The sequence below is a fragment of the Oncorhynchus kisutch genome, linkage group LG1 (genome assembly GCF_002021735.2).
Source record: "Oncorhynchus kisutch isolate 150728-3 linkage group LG1, Okis_V2, whole genome shotgun sequence".
NCBI classification, from domain to species: Eukaryota; Metazoa; Chordata; class Actinopteri; order Salmoniformes; family Salmonidae; genus Oncorhynchus; species Oncorhynchus kisutch.
In genome coordinates, this window is record NC_034174.2 from 48,066,244 (window position 1) to 48,086,156 (window position 19,913).

General features: G+C 41.6%; 1 protein-coding gene across 50 annotated transcripts in view; it reads left to right on the plus strand.

The window, feature by feature from the left end:
• Positions 1–19,913, plus strand: part of LOC109892235 (calpastatin) — a 70,221-nt gene that overhangs the window by 32,746 nt on the left and 17,562 nt on the right. For 15 of the 50 annotated variants that reach the window (XM_031825964.1, XM_031825952.1, XM_031826017.1 and 12 more), the window contains one exon: positions 165–260. The exons of 18 other annotated variants lie outside the window; for them this stretch is intronic. In XM_031825964.1, the coding sequence (XP_031681824.1) occupies positions 165–260 (96 nt within the window). Of the gene's footprint in view, positions 1–164; positions 261–4,048; positions 4,234–7,551; positions 7,689–19,913 lie in introns of those variants that run through there. 17 more of the 50 variants (XM_031826214.1, XM_031826198.1, XM_031826242.1 and 14 more) reach the window with 12 other exon arrangements.

Sequence of the window (19,913 nt, forward strand, 5' to 3'; positions counted from 1 at the left end):
TCTGTGATATTTAGTTTGCGAGTGTGTTTTTATAATGGGGGGTTAGAGAATAACTTATTTTGACATTCTAACAAAAAACTTTTCTAAACAATGCCATGTTATGAGACCTTGCTGTTAGACAACCACTAACAGCAACTTTCTGTTTCTCCCCCCGACTGCAACAGCCTGATTATGACTGCTGTCAATGCTTTAAGAACGCACCCAAAGGTTACCAAGAGTTACCGAGTGAGTCGGTCCCACCCGAGTTGTTCCACCCCAGTGTAAGCATGTCACGCCCACACACATGCATGCATGCGCACACACACTAGTGGGGAGGACTTGACTTAGTCAGTAGGAAAGATAAAGATAAAGACAATTGAATAAAAGCAACAAATACCAAAACAAAAGAATGCAAAAGGGGAGTGATTACGTAACAAGCAGAGAGGTCAGTGGTTTGTTTGGTTTTCCTTTTTAGGAAATGTTTTGACAGACCCAATCTGGTTGGAGGAGTGCAGACATCTGTGGAACACTCATTTCCATGTTGTGCACCATTTGATGCCCAGCCCGTACATATCGTGTATAGACACGATATCAAGTATGTGTGCACAAAACACAAAACAAAAATGTTACATTAAACAAATGAAATGCATTTCACATTTACATGCATTATTATCAATCATAACAAAGTATAGTTTTCAACTATACATAATCTGTCCCATTCTATCTTCCATGTGTCGTTGTCAACAAAAGTTGACTGAGGACATTCCATGTATTGTACTGTAGATTTGATCGTTGTCAGTTAAACAAACTGTCACACAGAATACATTGATTCTTGACAGATACAAAGTAACAAGTACATTGAATGGAAAGGAACATTGAAGTGTCACACTACGATGGTACAGAGTTTGGGATTCCCCCTTAGAATGAAATAGAATTTGTTCTCTTTCAAACACTCACATCTGTAGATTACAATAAGTGTCATACTGTCTCTGGACACTAGTGGGAGCCAGCCTGCTAGACAGGCCCTTCTGTTTACTTAATGGTTCTGCATCTTAGAAGATGACATCTAATATCTATTGAGTTTTGTGACATGGAAGTATTGAACCATTGGTAAATCAATTGAATCCAAGCTCATATGACATCATAGTTTAAACACAAGCACGTAGCCATGTTTTTCCACAATCTTACATAAGGCTTGGCTAATATCCTGTCGCAACATTTTCCTTTGTGTTTTTCATAGTAGCTACAACAAGGTCTTTGAAGACTGTTTTGGGTAAGGGAAGAAGCACGCCCATGCTTGTGTTTGGGTCCACATATTTTTTTCCTCCATTATTATCTCTAATTTCTTCTCTCTCTCATCTTCGCTCCTGTCCTTGCTCCTCCCTCTCTTTTCATTCTTAGCATATAATCATTGCTCGCCCTCTCCCCCCTCCCTTGCTCCTCTCTGTAAAAGGGTGCGGTTTGAGCTAGAGGCTCCATGTGACACTCTCCCTCTCTCTCTTGCTTTCACTCCCTCCCTTTTTCCCCTCTTTCTCATTCTTTTTACCATTTGTATGTCTTTATATACAGTTGAAGTCAGAAGTTTACATACACCTTAGCCAAATACATTTAAACTCAGTTTTTCACAATTCCTGACATTTAATCCTAGTAAAGATTCCCTGTCTTAGGTCAGTTAGGATCACCACTGTATTTTAAGAATGTGAAATGTCAGAATAATAGTAGAGAGAGTTATTTATTTCAGCTTTTATTTCTTTCATCGCATTCCCAGTGGGTCAGAAGTTTACATACACTCAATTAGTATTCGGTAGCATTGCCTTTAAATTGTTTAACTTGGGTCAAACGTTTTGGGTAGCCTTCCACATGCATCCCACAATAATTTGGGTGAATTTTGGCCCATTCCTCCTGACCACTCCACTACCTTGACTTTGTTGTCCTTAAGCCATTTTGCCACAACTTTGGAAGTATGCTTGGGGTCATTGTCCATTTGGAAGACCCATTTGCGACCAAGCTTTAACTTCCTGACTGATGTCTTGAGATGTTGCTTCAATATATCCACATAATTTTCTTACCTCATGAAGCCATCTATTTTGTGAAGTGCACCAGCCCCTCCTGGAGCAAAGCACCCCCAAAACACGATGCTGCCACCCCCATTCTTCATGGTTGGGATGGTATTCTTTGGCTTGCAAGCCTCACCCTTTTTCCTCCAAACATAACGATGGTCATTATGGCCAAACAGTTCTATTTTTCTTTCATCAGACCAGAGAACATTTCTCCAAAAAGTACGATCTCTGTCCCCATGTGCAGTTGCAAACTGTAGTCTGGCTTTTTAATGGCGGTTTTGGAGCAGTGGCTTCTTCCTTGCTGAGCGGCCGTTCAGGTTATGTCGAAATAGGACTCATTTTACTGTGGATATAGATACTTTTGTACCTGTTTCCTCCCGGACCTTCACAAGGTCCTTTGCTGTTGTTCTGGGATTGATTTGCACTTTTCGCACCAAAGTACGTTCATCTTCCGGAGACAAAACATGTCTTCTTCCAGAGCAGTATGATGGCTGCATGGTCCCATGGTGTTTATACTTGCGTACTATTGTTTGTACAGATGAACGTTGTACCTTCAGGCGTTTGGAAATTGCTCCCAAGGATGAACCAGACTTGTGGAGGTCAATTTATTTTCTGAGGTCTTGGCTGATTTCTTTAGATTTTCCCATGATGTCAAGCAAAAAGGCACTGTTTTAAGGTACACCTCTAATTGACTCAAATGATGTCAATTAGCCTAATCAGAAGCTTCTAAAGCCATGGCATCATTTTCTGGAATTTTCCAAGCTGTTTAAAGGCACAGTCAACTTAGTGTATGTAAACTTCTGACCCACTGGCATTGTGATAAGTGAAATAATCTCTCTGTAAACAATTGATGGAAAAATGACCTGTGTCATGCACAAAGTAGATGTCCTAACCGACTTGCCAAAACTATAGTTTGTTAATTAACAAGACATTTGTGGAGTAGTTGAAAAACGAGTTTTAATAACTCCAAGCTAAGTGTATGTAAACTTCCGACTTCAACTGTAACTCTCTCTCTCTTTGCTCTGTCCTTCTCTCTCTCTCTCTCTCCCCCTCACCCCCTTTCTCTGCCTCTCTGTTTTTGAGGGGCTCTGCTTTTCAGATTCCTAAGCAGTGAGTGTATCAGACGCACCCTACTGCTGCCAGACAGACAGTCCGTGCAGCAAAGCCACCTCTGCCCAGCCTGCTTCAGCTCCACCCATCTCTATCACTATTAAATATATGCCGATGACCAGCACTTCACTATGCTTAGGACTTGGTCAGCTCACATTACAACACATACGGTACATTCACTGCTTTGTAGTCATTACTAATTTCTACATGTAGGCTGTTGTATCTGTATTATACTACTGCCACATATGCACAAACACATACAGTCACAAGACTCAGCCCAAACCTTCCCTCACACATGTAGGGGATTTGATTATCTGGCCCGTGTTGCCCCGGTGGGAGGAATTTGCACCAGGTGAAAAGTAATTGCATTCGTTTTGGAACCAGGCTGCCTCCCAGGCGTGATCCAGGTGCCCCGCTCTGGCTGGCAGCGAAGTAAGCTCAAAACAAAAGTGGCGTAGGTTAAGCACGTGGAGTAATGCGTAGGATTCTGTTTTCAAATTCAAGAGTGATTGCTTTTGATAAAAATACTTTATCTGCCTTCCCAATGAGAACAAGTTTGAAAATTCCAACATATATTTTATGGAAACGTGATGTTGTACGTTTCTGAACGATGTACCATGCTGCCTTATTGACAACATGGCAAAGCGGCGCAGATTACTGTTCGATTTTAGAAGGCCGCTCCTCCCTCACCGTTTTTTTCCGTCACGCCACGGGCCATAGACCGGTGAACTGCGGTTTATTTTCATCAAACTCCCTCAGTGGAACTGACTGGTCTTGTTTGTTTTTCCTGGCTAGTCTTGTGAAGGAGGCGGGCACAGTGTCCCCTTTCAACCAATCGGATCCAGGCTTCTCCACTTCCTTTTTTGAAAAGGGGAAGGGCTTGAGCAGTACTGTCCTGTCAGACTTGTCCCATTGGGAGGAGCAGATGTTTTTATCTCTAGCCTGTTTATGTGAGTGTGTGAAAGTGTATGCATGTGTGTTTTGTGGGACGTATATGCTTCATCCATAGGGAATATAAGGTAATTTAGCATCAGGACAGAGTCGGGGACTATCCAGATAAATATAGGATACACTCAAATCTATGGTATGTACCTAAACAAAGCTTTTCTATGTGTGTGTGATTTGTGGTTTCCTCTTTTGGTGCCAGCCCTATAGATTTAGTTTGATGGTTTTGTCATATCGCTGAGGGGGCAGTTGACAGACGCTGTTGTGGTGAGTGACGTCATGTTTTATCTGTTATGAGCAGACATATCCACCAAAGATGTTACTTAAGTCAGTCAGACGAAGCCATGGGGCTTCTGATGTTAATATGTCGTTTACATGTTCTTAACCTGTTAACTAGGAAACTTGGCGAAGAGCTCAAAACTGCTGTATGTGACCGAGGGGGAAAATACAGATACTTATATGCATCGCTTGGAGGCAAATTGCTTCGTCATTCAGTTGAACTCAGGCAGACTTGTTCCGTACTGTAAGATGTTACTTGGCAAGGGTCTAGGAAGGGAACTCTGTGATGTCATCAGAGTGCTGCTGGCGGTGTAAATATAGTGATCTGTTGAGATTATATTAGGTTCACAATGAGACAGTTAGACTCAAAACATTCTCCACATCATTTGAGGATAAGAGAGAGCCTACTTTTATACATGAACACACCCACACCCACACACAGTCTTGTACAGCTAACTGTGGGGACACACAATTCAGTCCCATTCAAAATCCTATTTTCCCTAACCTCTATCCTGTACCTTAACCCTAAACCTATCTCCTAACCCTGACCCTAAACCTAACCCTAACACTAATTCTAACCTTAACCCCCTAGAAATAGCATTTGACCCTGTGGGGACCAACAAAATGTCCCCACAGTGACCAATCAGAAAAACCTTTCCAAGACAAATCTCATATCATAACTGCTAACCGCTAAACACAGCCTACATCGTTGTCACCAAATTAAGTAACATCAAGTCAACATAGCTGCTAGAACTAACATGTTAGTAAACCGGCTACAATCACGCAGTACAGTGTACAGTTAGCAAGCAGTTTAGCAGTTACACCGCCCGGGCCCCGGTGGCAATACATTTATAAAACCAAAAGCTTACCTTGACTTGGAAGAGTTCCAGTGTCGGATAGCCATAGGAAGCTAGGTAACGTATCATCCCTCTCTGTTTGAGTAGGCTAAAATAGCTAGCTGCAATGGCTAGTTAAGTAATTAAACATTTAAAAAAAAATATATATATATAGCTACCTCTCTGTCTCTCTCTCTTGCTTCTCCTTCATTTTTGAAGAAATGAATTTGTTAACTATTCAACTATTGTCTTTATTTTTGAGTCAACCACATTTTATGGACTGCAGTGCTAGCTAGCTGTAGCCCTTCAGTATGATTCATTATCTGATCCTTTGATTCAGTGGACATCAGTTCATGCTGCAAGAGCTCTGATAGGTTGGAGCACAACTTCCAGAAGTTGTCATAATTACTGTGTAAGTCTATGGAAGGGGGTGAGAACCATGAGCCTCCCAGGTTTTGTATTGAAGTCAATGTACCCAGAGGAGGATGGAAACTAGCGGTCCTCCGGCTTCACCATAGTGCTACCCTACAGAGTGCTGTTGAGGCTACTGTAGACCTTCATTGCAATTACTGGGTTTTAATCAATTATTTGGTGACATGTGAACATATTTAGTATAGTTGTACCTTTTTATGAAATTCACTGAGGAGGATGGTCCTCCCATTAATATTGCCAATGAAAAATCTTTAAAGTAGTAGGGAATATCAGTGGGTTTTGTGATGAATGAGCCATCTGATTCAATTAATGCCTTTTTTCCCCAAATTTCATTGAATGGGCTCCAAAGCTTTTTACTATCATTCTTTGTCATTTATCTTTGTTTCATAGTGTAGTTTCTTCTTCTTTTTATCCAATCAGTTGTCCAGCCAGACCTATTTTCCATCTCTTTTGCCTCATCCATCTCAACCATACAAATGTTTAATACCTCATCAATCCACAGGGATTTAACAGTTGTACAGTCATTTTCTTAATGGGTGCATGCTTAATAGTAACTGGAATAAGCAATTTCATAAATGTGTCAAGTACAGCGTCTGGTTGCTTGTCATTACACGCCACGAACCAACAAATATTCTTCACATCAATAACATAGGAATCACTACAAAACTTATTGTATGATCTCTTATACACAATATTAGGCTCAGCCTTTGGAACTTTGGTTTTCCTAGATATGGCTACTATATTGTGATCACTACAGCCGGTGGATTTGGATACTGCTTTCAAACAAATTGATGCAGCATTAGTAAAGATATGATTAATACATGTTGATTTCATTCCTGTACTGTTTGTAACTACCTTGGTAGGTTGATTGATAACCTGAACCAGGTTGCAGGCACTAGTTACAGTTTGAGTTGTCAGCCTGATGAAAGCCAGTCAATATTTAAATCCCCCAGAAAGTATACCTCTCTATTGATATCACATACATTATCAAGCATTTCACACGTTATCCAAATACTGACTGTTAACACTTGGTGGTTTATAGCATCTTCCCACCAGAATGGCCTTTAGGTGAGGCAGATGAACCTGTAGCCATATTACTTCAACAGTAGTTAACATGAGATCGTCTCTAAGTTTTACAGGAATGTGGTCCTGAATATAGACAGCCACACCTTTTGGCATTTTTGTCTTTTCTGTAGATGTTATAACCCATGTATTGCTACCACTGTATTATCTAAGTGAGTTTCAGAGATTGTCAGAATATTAATGTCATTTATTACTAGGAAATTATTGATTTCATGAACCTTGTTTCTTAAGCTACGTTAATGTGGGCTATTTTTAATACTTTTGGGTTGGTTGATTGTTTTTCTTGCTTGACTGGGAAGCTTAGCAGAGGTAGACATGCTCAGGTCATTTTTAATAGTGGAGGGTGAGCTGCACATGGTGGACTTCCTACTGGGGCACACCACCTCAGTGCTAACAGTATTACTCTGGTTCATAGGCATATGATTACTGCATACTAGGGATGCAACGGTACACAGTATGTTGTCGAACCGTTCGGTTCAATACACAGTCTGCCAGTCATTTTTCTATCATTTCCAAAAATTGCTTATTGCGCTGCAGACTATACTCACGTTGTACATTCAGACCCATACCATAGAACCAGAAGCACAGCCTGTGAACAGGCAAGGCAGGCAACTGCTTGGGGCCCCAGGCCGTTAGGGGGCTCCTGAGGAGTGACAAACTTTACTCCACAGCAATGTCTCAAAATGTGGCAACCGCAGTGACCGCAACCCCCTCCCCCTTAAACAACCAATGGAAGACTTGCAATGACACCTCAGTGGGAAAACTCCCTAAAGGGGCCCCATGTAGAGAGCGGAAACTAAAAACAAATATTCTCTCAGCTCCAACGTGACTATGGCGAGCGCTAGCGAGGCAGACAGAAGCACATTTGAAGAGGTACCGCCGTCTTTCAAATCCGCTGTGTGGGAACGTTTTGGATGGAGCGTTCAATACGATGACGAGGGTAAGAAGACCGTAAACAAACAAAGTAAGTCTGCAAGCATTGCTTTTCCACTGTCGGCTACTCGAGTGGAAACACTTCTAACCATGTGTCATTTACGTCACCACCACAAAGCCGTATGTCTTGCAGGTGGAGCTGAAGCGAGAAGAGTCCACTCGTTAGCGAAAACACAGCAATCTCTCGCTGCTGCCTTCCAACAACAATTAGCAACACATTCAGAAAAACATAAAGAAATAACGAAAGCAGTGGGAGTATTCATAGCCAACGATTTGCAGCCCTATTCGGTGGTTACATTTAATATTGCCTATACAAGTATATACCCTGTTTATTTAAAATAGAGCAGGCAAAGTACCTATACAGGTAGTCAAAGCTAAGAAGCACTTTTTAATTGTAATGCTTTTCTCCCCTTGATTTCATACAGTAGAGACAGAAACCAGGCCTAGTCAGTCATGCAGTCATTTTTCTAAATGTTTTATTTGTCTATAGGCAGAATAAAGAGTTAATTGTTTAAAGGGTGATGTGTTCATTTTTTCTTACAAAGACCGTACCGTTACCGAAGTTTACATGCACCTTAGCCAAATACATTTAAACTCAGTTTTTCACAATTCCTGACATGTAATCCTAGTAATCATTCCCTGGTTTAGGTCAGTTGGATCACCACTTTATTTTAACAATGTGAAATGTCAGAATATTAGTAGAGATAATGATTAATTTCAGCTTTTATTTCTTTCATCACATTCCCAGTGGGTCAGAAGTTTACATACACTCAATTAGTATTTGGTAGCATTGCCTTCCCCAAAATAAATTGGGTGAATTTTGGCCCATTCCTCCAGACAGAGCTGGTGTAACTGAGTCAGGTTTGTAGACCCGCTTGCTCGCCCATGCTTTTTCAGTTCTGCCCACAAATGTTCTATGGGATTGAGGTCAGGGCTTTGATGGCCACTCCAATACCTTGACTTTGTTGTCCTTAAACCATTTTGCCACAACTTCGGAAGCATGCTTGTGGTCATTGTCCATTTAGAAGATTTAACTTCCTGACCGAAGTCTTAAGATGTTTGCAAGCCTCCCCTTTTTTCCTCCAAACATAACGATGGTTATTTTGGCAATATATTTCTATTTTTGTTTCATCAGACCAGAGGACATTTCTCCAAAAATTACGATATTTGTCCCCATGTGCAGTTGCAAACCGTAGTCTGGCTTATTTATGGCAGTTTTGGAGCAGTGGCTTCTTCCTTGCTGAGCGGCCTTTCAGGTTATGTCGATATTGGACTTGTTTTTACTGTGGATATAGATACTTTTGTACCTGTTTCCTCCAGCATCTTCACAAGGTCCTTTGCTGTTGTTCTGGGATTGATTTGCGCTTTTCGCACCAAAGTATGCTCATCTCTAGGAGACAGAACGTGGCTCCTTACTGAGCGGTATGACGGCTGCGTGGTCCCATGGTGTTTATACTTGCGTACTATTGTTTGTACATATGAACGTGGTAACTTCAGGCATTTCGAAATTTCTCCCTAGGATGAACCAGACTTGTGGAGGTCTACAAAAAAAAATTTGAGGTCTTGGCTGATTTCTTTTGATATCCCATGATGTCAAGCAAAGAGGCACTGAGTTTGAAGGTAGGCCTTGAAATACATCCACAGATACACCTCCAATTGACATCATTTCTCAGAAGCTTCTAAAGCCATGACATAATGTTCTGGTATTGTCCAAGTTGTTTAAAGGCACAGTCAACTTAGTGTATGTAAACTTCTGACCCACTGGCATTGTGATACAGTGAAATAATCTGCCTGTGAACAATTACTTGTCATAAACAAAGTAGATGTCCTAACCGACTTGCCAATACTATAGTTTGTTAACAAAAAAATTGTGGAATGGTTGAGAAACTAGTTTTAATGACTCCAACCTAAGTGTATTTAAACTTCCGACTTCGACTGTAAGTGTTGATATTAGTTGGGTAGGTGTCTTTACTTCAACATGATTGTGTTTTGATTGATTTCTAATACCTTTTGACTTTTTTTTTCTGGTAGATGTTGTCTAAGACCCATTTTCCATCTGTTTGACCAGAAATCAAAGCCTTTGCTTATTCCTAATTTGTAGGATGGGAAATGTGTATAGAATGTATAAATGTCTTCATTTCTCAAAAATATAGACTCTTAGCTTTCATTGACACCCAATTTGACATGCTCCTTTGAACTTCACATGTTGGTGCTCATGGGTCCTTTTGGATGTAAATGTCTATTAGCATAGCTATAACACCAGCTGAACCAGTGCATGACACTACTAGGCAGAATTGTCCCTATTTAAGTCAGTATGACATACTTTGCAGCCTAACCTGGTTAGCTTACTCATTTGGTATCACTGTAGCATCTAGCTTTCTGTTGCTATCAGGGTTGGAGTCAGTTCCAAAGTAATGACAAACTTTGTCCCCGGGTTAGCCAAATGCTTTGTCATCACTATAGCAGCTAGCTGTGTTGCTATACCCAGCCCTTTTCACATGTCTGTCTGTGGGGTGGGGCCCAGTATAAGTCAACACTTTTCATAGCCCAGCTCAGTAAAGTAAAGACTATCTTTAACCCTATTGTTGAAGAAGCGCTCCTATTAAACCCCTAGGAGGAGGAACCCTACTCCCTCCTGGTTACACAGACTGACATATGAATATATTATTAACCATGGCAGCATTGGGGCTTTAGGGTAGCCTAGTGGTTAGAGCATTGGACTAGTAACCGGAAGATTGCAAGTTCAAACCCCCGAGCTGACAAGGTACAAATCTGTCGTTCTGTCCCTGAACAGGCAGTTAACCCACTGTTCCTAGGCAGTCATTGAAAATAAGAGTTTGTTCTTAACTGACTTGCCTAGTTAAATAACGGTAAAATAAATCAAATTGGCTCCTGTGCCACGCTGGCTGCCCCAGTATGCACCATTTAAATGGTGCTGTGAGTAATGTTTCTGTGCCACCAATTGATACACACCCTTCTCGGGTGTGGCTATAGGACTCTGACTTTGTGTGAGTGCGTAGATCGTTTCAACTGGTTTCAGGGCAAATGTCCCTTAAAACAGACACTTCTATTCTGGCCCAATGTCCCGTTTTGGTAACGGCTGCCAGTAGCTCCCATTGTGTTTCTGTACCTGTGTACACAATAATGTTACAGTAATGCATGTTTATCCTATGCGTACTCCTCTTTGCAAATAACATTTTCAATGACAATAATACCTTGGACAATAATACCATCTCATTATTTCCTTCCTCATAAAAAAGAAGCCTGACAACTCCCGCCCCGTCCCCCTTTCCCGTTATCATGTCAATCACAACCCAGTACAACTATGAGAAATGGAGAAGAAATCATTGTAACACATGAGCACTCTGCATTATGATGCGGGTTATAATGCATTGTCATTTAATTTTTTATTTAACTAGGCAAGTCAGTTTAGAACATTCTTATTTTCAATAACGGCCTAGAAACATATTGGGTTAACTGCCTTGTTCATGGGCAGAACGAGATGTTTTTTTTAACCTTGTCAGCTCGGGGATTCGATCTAGCAACCTTTCGGTTACTGGTCCAACGTTCTAACCGCTAGGCTACCTGCCGCCCCATTGTAAGACTTGTCGTGAATATTTATAATGTCTTATCTCATATTGACCCCGGACAAAATAACATCCAGTTGGAGACGGTTGAAAAGTTTTTGAGAGAACATTATGAATCTGTCATGTTCTGAACATGTATAAGAACTGTTTATTGACTGTAAACAAGGGGCTGTCATGGCTAGCATTTTGGGTTTGGTTACCCCCCACAGACCTGTTCACTGTGGAATGCATGAGGAATGTTGAAACGACGTTGGACACAGGTAGGTAGACAAACACTGAGACTCTGGGCTAGACTCAGGTGAGCCGGAGGAGCGCTAGGTCAGACTCTTGTGAGCCAAAATCAACTACGTTTTTACCTCTGATACAGTTTTGGGTTATACTGTCTCATGAGAAGTAGTAGTGCTTGGTGGGACTTCTAATCAGTAATAGTGTTTTGGAACTGTCTGATAAGGATGATAGTGTTTTTGTTACTCTTTGTTTTTGCTGGAATAGTGTTTGGTTAGCTCTCAGCTAATCAATATTTGTGTTTTGATACTTTCTGATAAGCAGTAGTACAGTAGCTTTGCCACAATTTAGTTATAGAAGCAATGTTTGGCCTAGCTAGTCTATACATTAACTACTAACAGATTGGCAATAGTGTTTTGCTATTATTCAATAATAATAATAATAGCAGAACAGAATTCTCGGTTAAACTTATGAAGTAGGCCTACTCCAATAAGTTACACCCAGTCTTGTATCATAATCAGCAGGAAAAGGGACTGATTACAGTTTATAACACTGTTTAGGTTGGCCCCTGAGAGATGCATTTGAGTGGTTGACTGGTTTCTGCTGTACAGTCTCTGTTGACATTAAGACTTGTTGTTATGCTGCCTGGTACCCGCCCTCTATTCTCTACCAGGCCAGTGCTTTGTGTGATTCTTAATGGACTGTATGCAGTAGGGCTGACTGTTTATCTATCTGTCTGTATTAAAGGGTATCTGGGTGGTTCTGGGAGCTAGGTGATATAGCCTAACCTGTCTACGTATAGCGTGTATGTCTGCATGGGTAGACACCTACTCAGGGATTTTCCCTGAGAGAGAGCCTTGTTGTTGTGACTGGTGGTTTTAATGGTGTGCCACTCAAGCAGATACAAATCCATTTAGCATACTTCTGTGTACACTAGTATGGGCTTAATGTCACTAATTTAATGTCACTCACCTGGTGTCCCAAATGTAAATCAGTCCATTATTGGAGAGGAAGAATGCTGTGGATCTTGAGGCCGGATTTGAGAATAGGGGGCCATAGGTAGTGATGGGGGGGGAAACATTGATACAGTTACATATCAGGATATTATTTTTGACAATATTTGGTATAGTTTTGACAATATTGCAATAATATCTTTGCGCTAGTTGGCTGTACCTGCACCAAAATTCCAGTGTAGACAGTGCATTCAGAAAGTATTCACAGCCCATGTCCGTTCAGCCTTAACAATTGATAAAAACATTTTTTACCCTCATCAATCTACACACAATACCCCATAATGACAAAACAAAAATTAAGGCTGTGTCCTTAGGGTCATTGTCCTGTTGGAAGGTGAACCTTTGCCCCAGTCTGAGGTCCTGAGTGCTCTGGAGCAGGTATTCATCAAGGATTTCTCTGTACTTTGCTCCGTTCATCTTTGCTTCGATCCTGACTAGTCTCCCAGTCCCTGCCGCTGAAAAACATCCCCATAGGATGAGGCTGCCACCACCATGCTTCACCGTAGGGATGGTGCCAGGTTTCCTCCAGACGTGACGCTTGGCATTCAGGCCAAAGAGTTCAATCTTGGTTTCATCAGACCAGAATTTTTTTCTGAAAGTCCTTTAGGTGCCTTTTGGCAAACGCCACTGAGGAGTGGCTTCTGTCTGGCCACTCTACCATAAAGGCCTGATTGGTGGACTGCTGCAGAGACGGTTATCCTTCTGGAAGGTTCTCCCATCTCCGCAGAGGAACTTTGGAGCTCTGTCAGAGTGACCATTTGGGTTCTTGGTCACCTCCCTGACCAAGACCCTTCTCCCCTGATTGCTCAGTTTGGCTGGGCGGCCAGTTATAGGAAGAGTCTTGGTGGTCCCATTCTTCTTCCATTTAAGAATGATGTAGGCCAATGTGTTCTTGCAGACCTTCAATGCTGCGGAATGTTTTTGGTACCCTTCCCCAGATCTGTGCCTCGACACAATCCTATCTCGGAGCTCATCGGACAATTCCTTCGACCCCCATGGCTTGTTTTTTGCTCTGACATGCACTGTCAACTGTGGGGCCTTACATAGGCAGGTGTGTGCATTTCCAAATCATGTCCAATCAATTGAATTTACCACAGGTGGACTCCAATCAAGTTGTAGAAACATCTCAAGGATGATCAATGGAAAGAGGATGCACCTGAGCTCAATTTCTAGTCTCATAGCAAAGGGTCTGAATACTTATGTAAATAAAGTATTTATGATTTAAAATAAATGTTTTTATTAATTTGCAAACATTTCTAAAAATCTGTTAACGCTTTGTCATTATGGGTTATTGTGTGTAGATTTGATGTGGGATAAAAAAAAAAGTACTTTTAGAATAAGGCTGTAATGTACCAAAATGTGGAAAAGTGAAGGGGTCTGAACTTTCCAAAGCACTGTTTATATAACTTGTTCTCCATCTTCTTTTTAAATAGGGTGCCAGTTTATTTTCTGCACTTTTGATCAAAAATTGTTTTCTCATGGCTCTCTCTGGTTCCTCTGCAGCAGATATATGGTGAGAAATGTTTGGAACATTAATTCGCAATAAGGTCACAGTATCGAATCATAATACATATAGAATTGTGAGAATTGCAAGACATATTGTATCGGCAGCAAAGTATCGTGATAATATCGTATCGAGAGGTCCCTGGCAATTCCCATCCCTAGTCAAAGGCTGTATATAGCTGGAGTGTGGAACGGTATGGCTGGAAGAGCTATAGCAAATCAGTGTGTTCAGCTGAAGTAAGTAACCATGCTGAAAAAGGTCAGTCATCCTCTATCTGCTGCCGTGAGGTCACCGACTACGGAATGTGAATGAGATGTCACAAGGCCAACAGTTATCGCACACTGGTCTGACATCAGCTAGGTGGTAAATGTTTCCCATTCCTGAGGCCCTCATATGCCTGGTTAACATTATTCTTGTCTGGCCTCGCTAGCAGTTAGCACACCAGGGGAGAAATTCCATTGGTACACATTAGCCAAATGTGCTACAATTCTGTTCATCTTTACACTTGTGTAGTGAATGCAGACTAACTGATCCAACTGATTTTTCACTTGACAAACATGTCTCTGAGTTGATGTCTGGTGTGTACTTTTTGACACTGAATTAAGAGCTAAGGCAGACCGTGGTAAGTTTGGCATGACTATTAGCTTGTATGCTGTTGCCAGTGATGTATTAGGCCTTACGCACTACCCTCTGTAGCGCCTTACGGACGGTCAGATACCAAGGAGTTACCATACCAGGCGGTGATGTAACTGGTCAGAATGCTCTCGACGCTACAGCTGTATAACTTTTTGAGGACCATGCCAAATCTTTTCAGTCTCCTGAGGGGGAGAAGGTGTTATCGTGCCCTCTTCACAACTGTCTTGGTGTGTTTGGATCATGATAGTTTGTTGGTGATGTGGACACCAAGGAAATGAGAACTCTCGACCTGCTCGACTTCAGCCCCATCAATGTTAATGGGGGCCTGTTCGGCCTTCATTTTCCTATATTCCATGATCAGCTCCTTTGTCTTGCTCACATTGAGGGAGAGGTTGTTGTCCTGGCACCACACTCACTATAGGCTGTCTCATCGTTGTCAGTGATCTGTTGTGTCGTCAGAAAACTACATGATGGTGTTGGAGTCGTGCTTGGCCACACAGTGGTGGGTGAACAGGGAGTACAGGAGGGGGCTGAGCTGTAGTCAATGAACAGCATTCTCACATAGTTGTTTATTTTGTCCAGGTGGGAAAGGACAGTGTGGAGTGCGATTGAGATTGCGTCATCTGTGGATCTGTTGGGGCGGTATGCGGATTGGAGTGGGGCTAGGGTTTCCGGCATGATGGTGTTGATTTGAGCCATGACCAACCTTTCAAAGCACTTAATGGTTACCGACGTGAGTGCTACGGGGCGGTAATCATTTAGGCAGATTACCTTCGCTTTCTTGGGCACAGGGACTATGGTGGTCTGCTTGAAACATGTAGGTATTACAGACTCAGACGAGGAGAGGTTGAAAATGTCAGTGAAGACACTTGCCAGCTGGTCTGCGCATGCTTTGAGTACACGTCCTGGTAATACGTCTGGGCACACAGTCGCAGTCACCCGGAACTGCTGGTGCTCTCACACCTGCTTCCGCGTTGCATGCCTTGAAGCGAGCATAAAAGGCCACGTCTCGGTGAAACATAAGATATTACAGTTTTTAATGTCCCGTTGGTAGGATAGTCTTAATCGTAGATCGTCCAGTTTTTTTATTCCAATGATTGCATGTTGGCCAATAATACGAAAGGTAGTGGTGGTTAGCCTACTTGTCAGCGAATTCTTGCAAGGCACTCCGCCCTCTCCCTTTTTTTCCGTCTTTTCTTCACGTGGATGACGGGGATTTGGGCCTTGTCTCGACAAGGCAGTATATATAATTAGGTTAGGTGTAGACAAACAGTGAAATGCTTACGGGTCTTTTTCCAATGATGCAGAGTTTAAGATACATTTGTTTATATAATGTAGACACAAACAATAAATACACAGTGAATAAGGAGTTACAATTAGAGTAAAAAATATGGCAATATACATGTTAAAACAGTTCAATGCGGACATGAGCATGTGTTCATATAATCTAGCTTTCTACTAAGTCCTAACAGGGATATTCCAGTGTTAAATCTCTATATCTATGGCGTACTGACGTCAGTCTCTTGTGTTCAGGTTCCCGGGGCTTGGTTTGCTGTTGCTATCTATAGTGTACTGATGTTAGCCTCTGTTCAGGTGTGTTATACTCTGAGTATACTTAACATTAAGAACACCATGACATAGACTGACCAGGTGAAAGCTATGATCCCTTATTGATGTCACTTGTTAAATCCACTTCAATGCTTCCCACAACTGTGGGAAGCATTAGAGTCAACATAGGCCAGCATCCCCGTGGAACACTTTCGACACCTTGTCGAGTCCATGCCCCCGACGAATTGAGGCTGTTAACAAGGCAACACTCCATCGTAACTCCTCCTCCACATTTACTGGATTGGTTGAACAGTGCAGAAGAGAACCTCCTCCTACAGTCTTCTCGTCAAGACCAGTATGTAGGGGATCTAGTTTCAGGCATTTCTTTTACGCCTGCCACGTTAGGATAGGGTTAGGTTGGGCAGGGTAGTTAGTCAGTGGGGTTTGTTGAAGTAGGTTTTGTTGCATTAGAAATGAGAAGTGCAGTTTGTTTACACACCCAAAGCCACTTCCTTTGTCATGTGCTGTCGGTTGGAAGACAGAGGAGAAAGCTCGCAGTGAGATGCCCGTGTTCCTTTGCTGCCATGATCACGAGTAGATGTGCAACCAAATGCCTTTTGAATCAACGTCTTTGTTTCAGTTTTGTTTATAAACCATAATTCAATTTGAAATAAACATGAGTCATACTTGAGTAGCTTGGATCAAACCAGAGTCATTCAAGCTATGGTGCTCTGGTATAGTTTTGCCAACATAGAGATACAGATAACAAACTAATTGTATCTCTTTGGTTGCCAAAAGATGAGCCAGTCAGAATTCCAGGTGCCACGCCCAAGCCTCCACCCTCTCTTTGTCTGTCCTTTCATTCGCTGTCAGTCTGGTGTGTTGCCTAGTGCAAAAATATTTATCCAAAGAGAGGGCAGTGTGACTCGTTAGCCCACTTTCCGCCCCTGGGTGTCTGTGATCTCACTTTCCCCTCCCTACTTCCTCCCAACCCATCTGAGTGGGGACTTGTTCCAATACTTTACAGATGCATCCTTCCTTCCTTTGAGGTTCATTACTGAGTATTACTTACTGGTGAAAACAGCAGGCCGCAACCATTATTTCACATATCTAATCATGTACAGTACAAATCAGTGATTGCCTCAAAACCAGCTCGCTAAGGCCCTTAGCTGGGTTTTGACAAGGCCTTTGTGTCAACACCACTCTCCTTCCACAAGACGCACTCTTAGAACAAAGGGTTCCAAAAGGGTTCTGCCTCTGTCCCCATAGGAGAACCCTTTTTGGTTCCGGGTAGAACTATTTTGGGTTCCATATAGAACCCTTTCAACAGAGGGTTCTACATGGAACTCAAAAGGGTTCTTCAAAGTGTTCTCCTATGGGGACAGCCGCAGACCCCTTTTAGATTCTAGATAGCACCTTTTTTTCTAAGAGTGCATGATTAAGTAATGTTGTCAGAGAACATCAAATCGAATCAAATTTTATTGGTCACACACATGGTTAGCAGATGTTAATGCGAGTGTAGCGAAATGCTTGTAATCAGTAATCATCTCCAAGTAATGTTGTATGGTAAAATAAAGTTAATCTGAATAGTGTAAGTAGTATACAGTTAGTATAGCGCAGGATTTTACGTGTAAGAATTTAGTATACAGTTTGACTAGTGTATACTAGTGAGATTTCAACCTCTGCAACTCTTTCTCTCGTTCTCTCCACCTGTCTCTCACTGTCTTTATCTCGCATCCCATCATCCCTGTGTAACAGTTGAATTGTTTTAAGCTGGCTTGACTGCTTGGTCCAATCGAAACTTCTTAAAGATACTTAGCAGGGTATGAGACATTCACACACATCCTTGGGACTCATACCATAAGAAATACATTATGCTGTGCTGTAACCCTGGGACATTTTGAGACCCTGGAAATCTCATAACACATACTCCTCGCCTCCTTCTAAAAACCCATTGGATAAGAAAGCCAGAGGTCAAATCAAAGGTCCCGTCCCTCTCACCTTCTCCTCTAATGGGTTTTGCGAAGGTAGAAAGTAGAGCGGACATGAGGAGAATGCAATTGAGATTCTCCAATTGGCAGTATGGGTGGAGAGGGTGAATGCAGGCTGCTTGCCCTGTGGGTCACCTCCACTAAAAGGGTCCACTAAAAACTCCACCTGGTTTCTGCATTCCTCAAACCAGCAATGTTAGTTACCCTCACCGCTTCAGTCACAATGTGTACATCCCACATACACCAAACAGTAGGGATATGGGATGTGCTTGGTTACGTAATATCAGGAGAAAAGCTGTATAGAGGTCCTTGGACAAACTGTTTTGATTTGATTATATAATGCTATCAGTCCACTGACACGTGGGGTGTCAGTCTTGTCATATCATTTCCCCTTCTCTCTAGAGATCAGCTCCTTCTCATGTTTCAGTTGTAGAGTGTATAACAGGGGATGTAGAACCTCTGGGATACACAACTAAGGTTGGTGATTGACGGGTCCTCTTTGATGTGTGAACGTGAGCTAGGGCACGAGAGAGAGATTCCCGATTTCCTGTAATATTGGTTCTGACCAAGTCTAGATACACTTTCAAGGAAATGTATTGTCGACTCCTGTGGAGTGCATAACTTGAATATATATAACTGAAAATGTATATCATTAAGAACTACAACTTGGGCATTATAATAACACACGGTTAAAATCCATTACAATTCAATCACTTTTTGACAGCACCCCTTTTGATTTGAACAACACTTTCCATACATATTTGCCTGTTTTAGAAGGGTTCAGAAAGTGACCTTTTGGACCTGAATACCAAAACATTCAAGAGATAAAGGTGTTCAGAGTTGACAGCACCACATCAAAGTTGCATACCATACCATGAGACATGTCTTCATCACTGGAAAAGTAAAAAGCTTACAAACAGTATTGTTAAACTATTTGATCCTTTCTTGTAATACATTTTTTATTTTCTATTGTCATGTTTTATTTTTTCCCTTAAATGTAATTTATCCCCCCAAAAATGCATAAACTCTGATTATTTTCATATTTGCATATGTTATAGCTTAGACCCTAGTTTATTTACATCATCTGAGGTGTTTGTGTTGTGCTCGCCATCGGTTGAAACACAATATGCTCTTGAATATAGCATGGGTGTCATGTTTTTGCTGATAAATGTACTAAAATGGGAATACAATTGAAATGTAGACATTCAAATGGTACCACAAACATGGTTAGAGGTCCACACATCAGAGAATGTTGACTTGAATGGGAATATCTGTTGTTTTAAATTATACGGTCAATCCTCCATAGGAAACCTATTGAAATCATAGATAATAGAATAAACATGACCATTTAAGTTCACATTCGACGGTGGGTGGACGAGCGAGGTTTAGACATAACTCTGACACTTTGTGGCTGTGGTAACTAGTGACGACCGCATCGGTTGAGAGACAACATGCTCTTGAATACAGGGTGGTTGTCATTTTAATCATAGAAATACTATTCATAGAATGGACCTATCCCTTCACACCACTGGTAGACCATTGAAATGTACATTTAATTTAAATGTTGACTTTTAAATACTACCACAAAGATGGCCGCCATTTCAAATTTAGTTTAAAGCACCAATATTTAACTTTTTGGGCAACCTGACCAAATTCACATAGAAATGTGAGTTATAGATCTGTCATTCTCATAGAAAGCAAGTCTAAGATGCGGTAGATCTGTTCTATGTGCACTATTTCCATGCTTCCGTA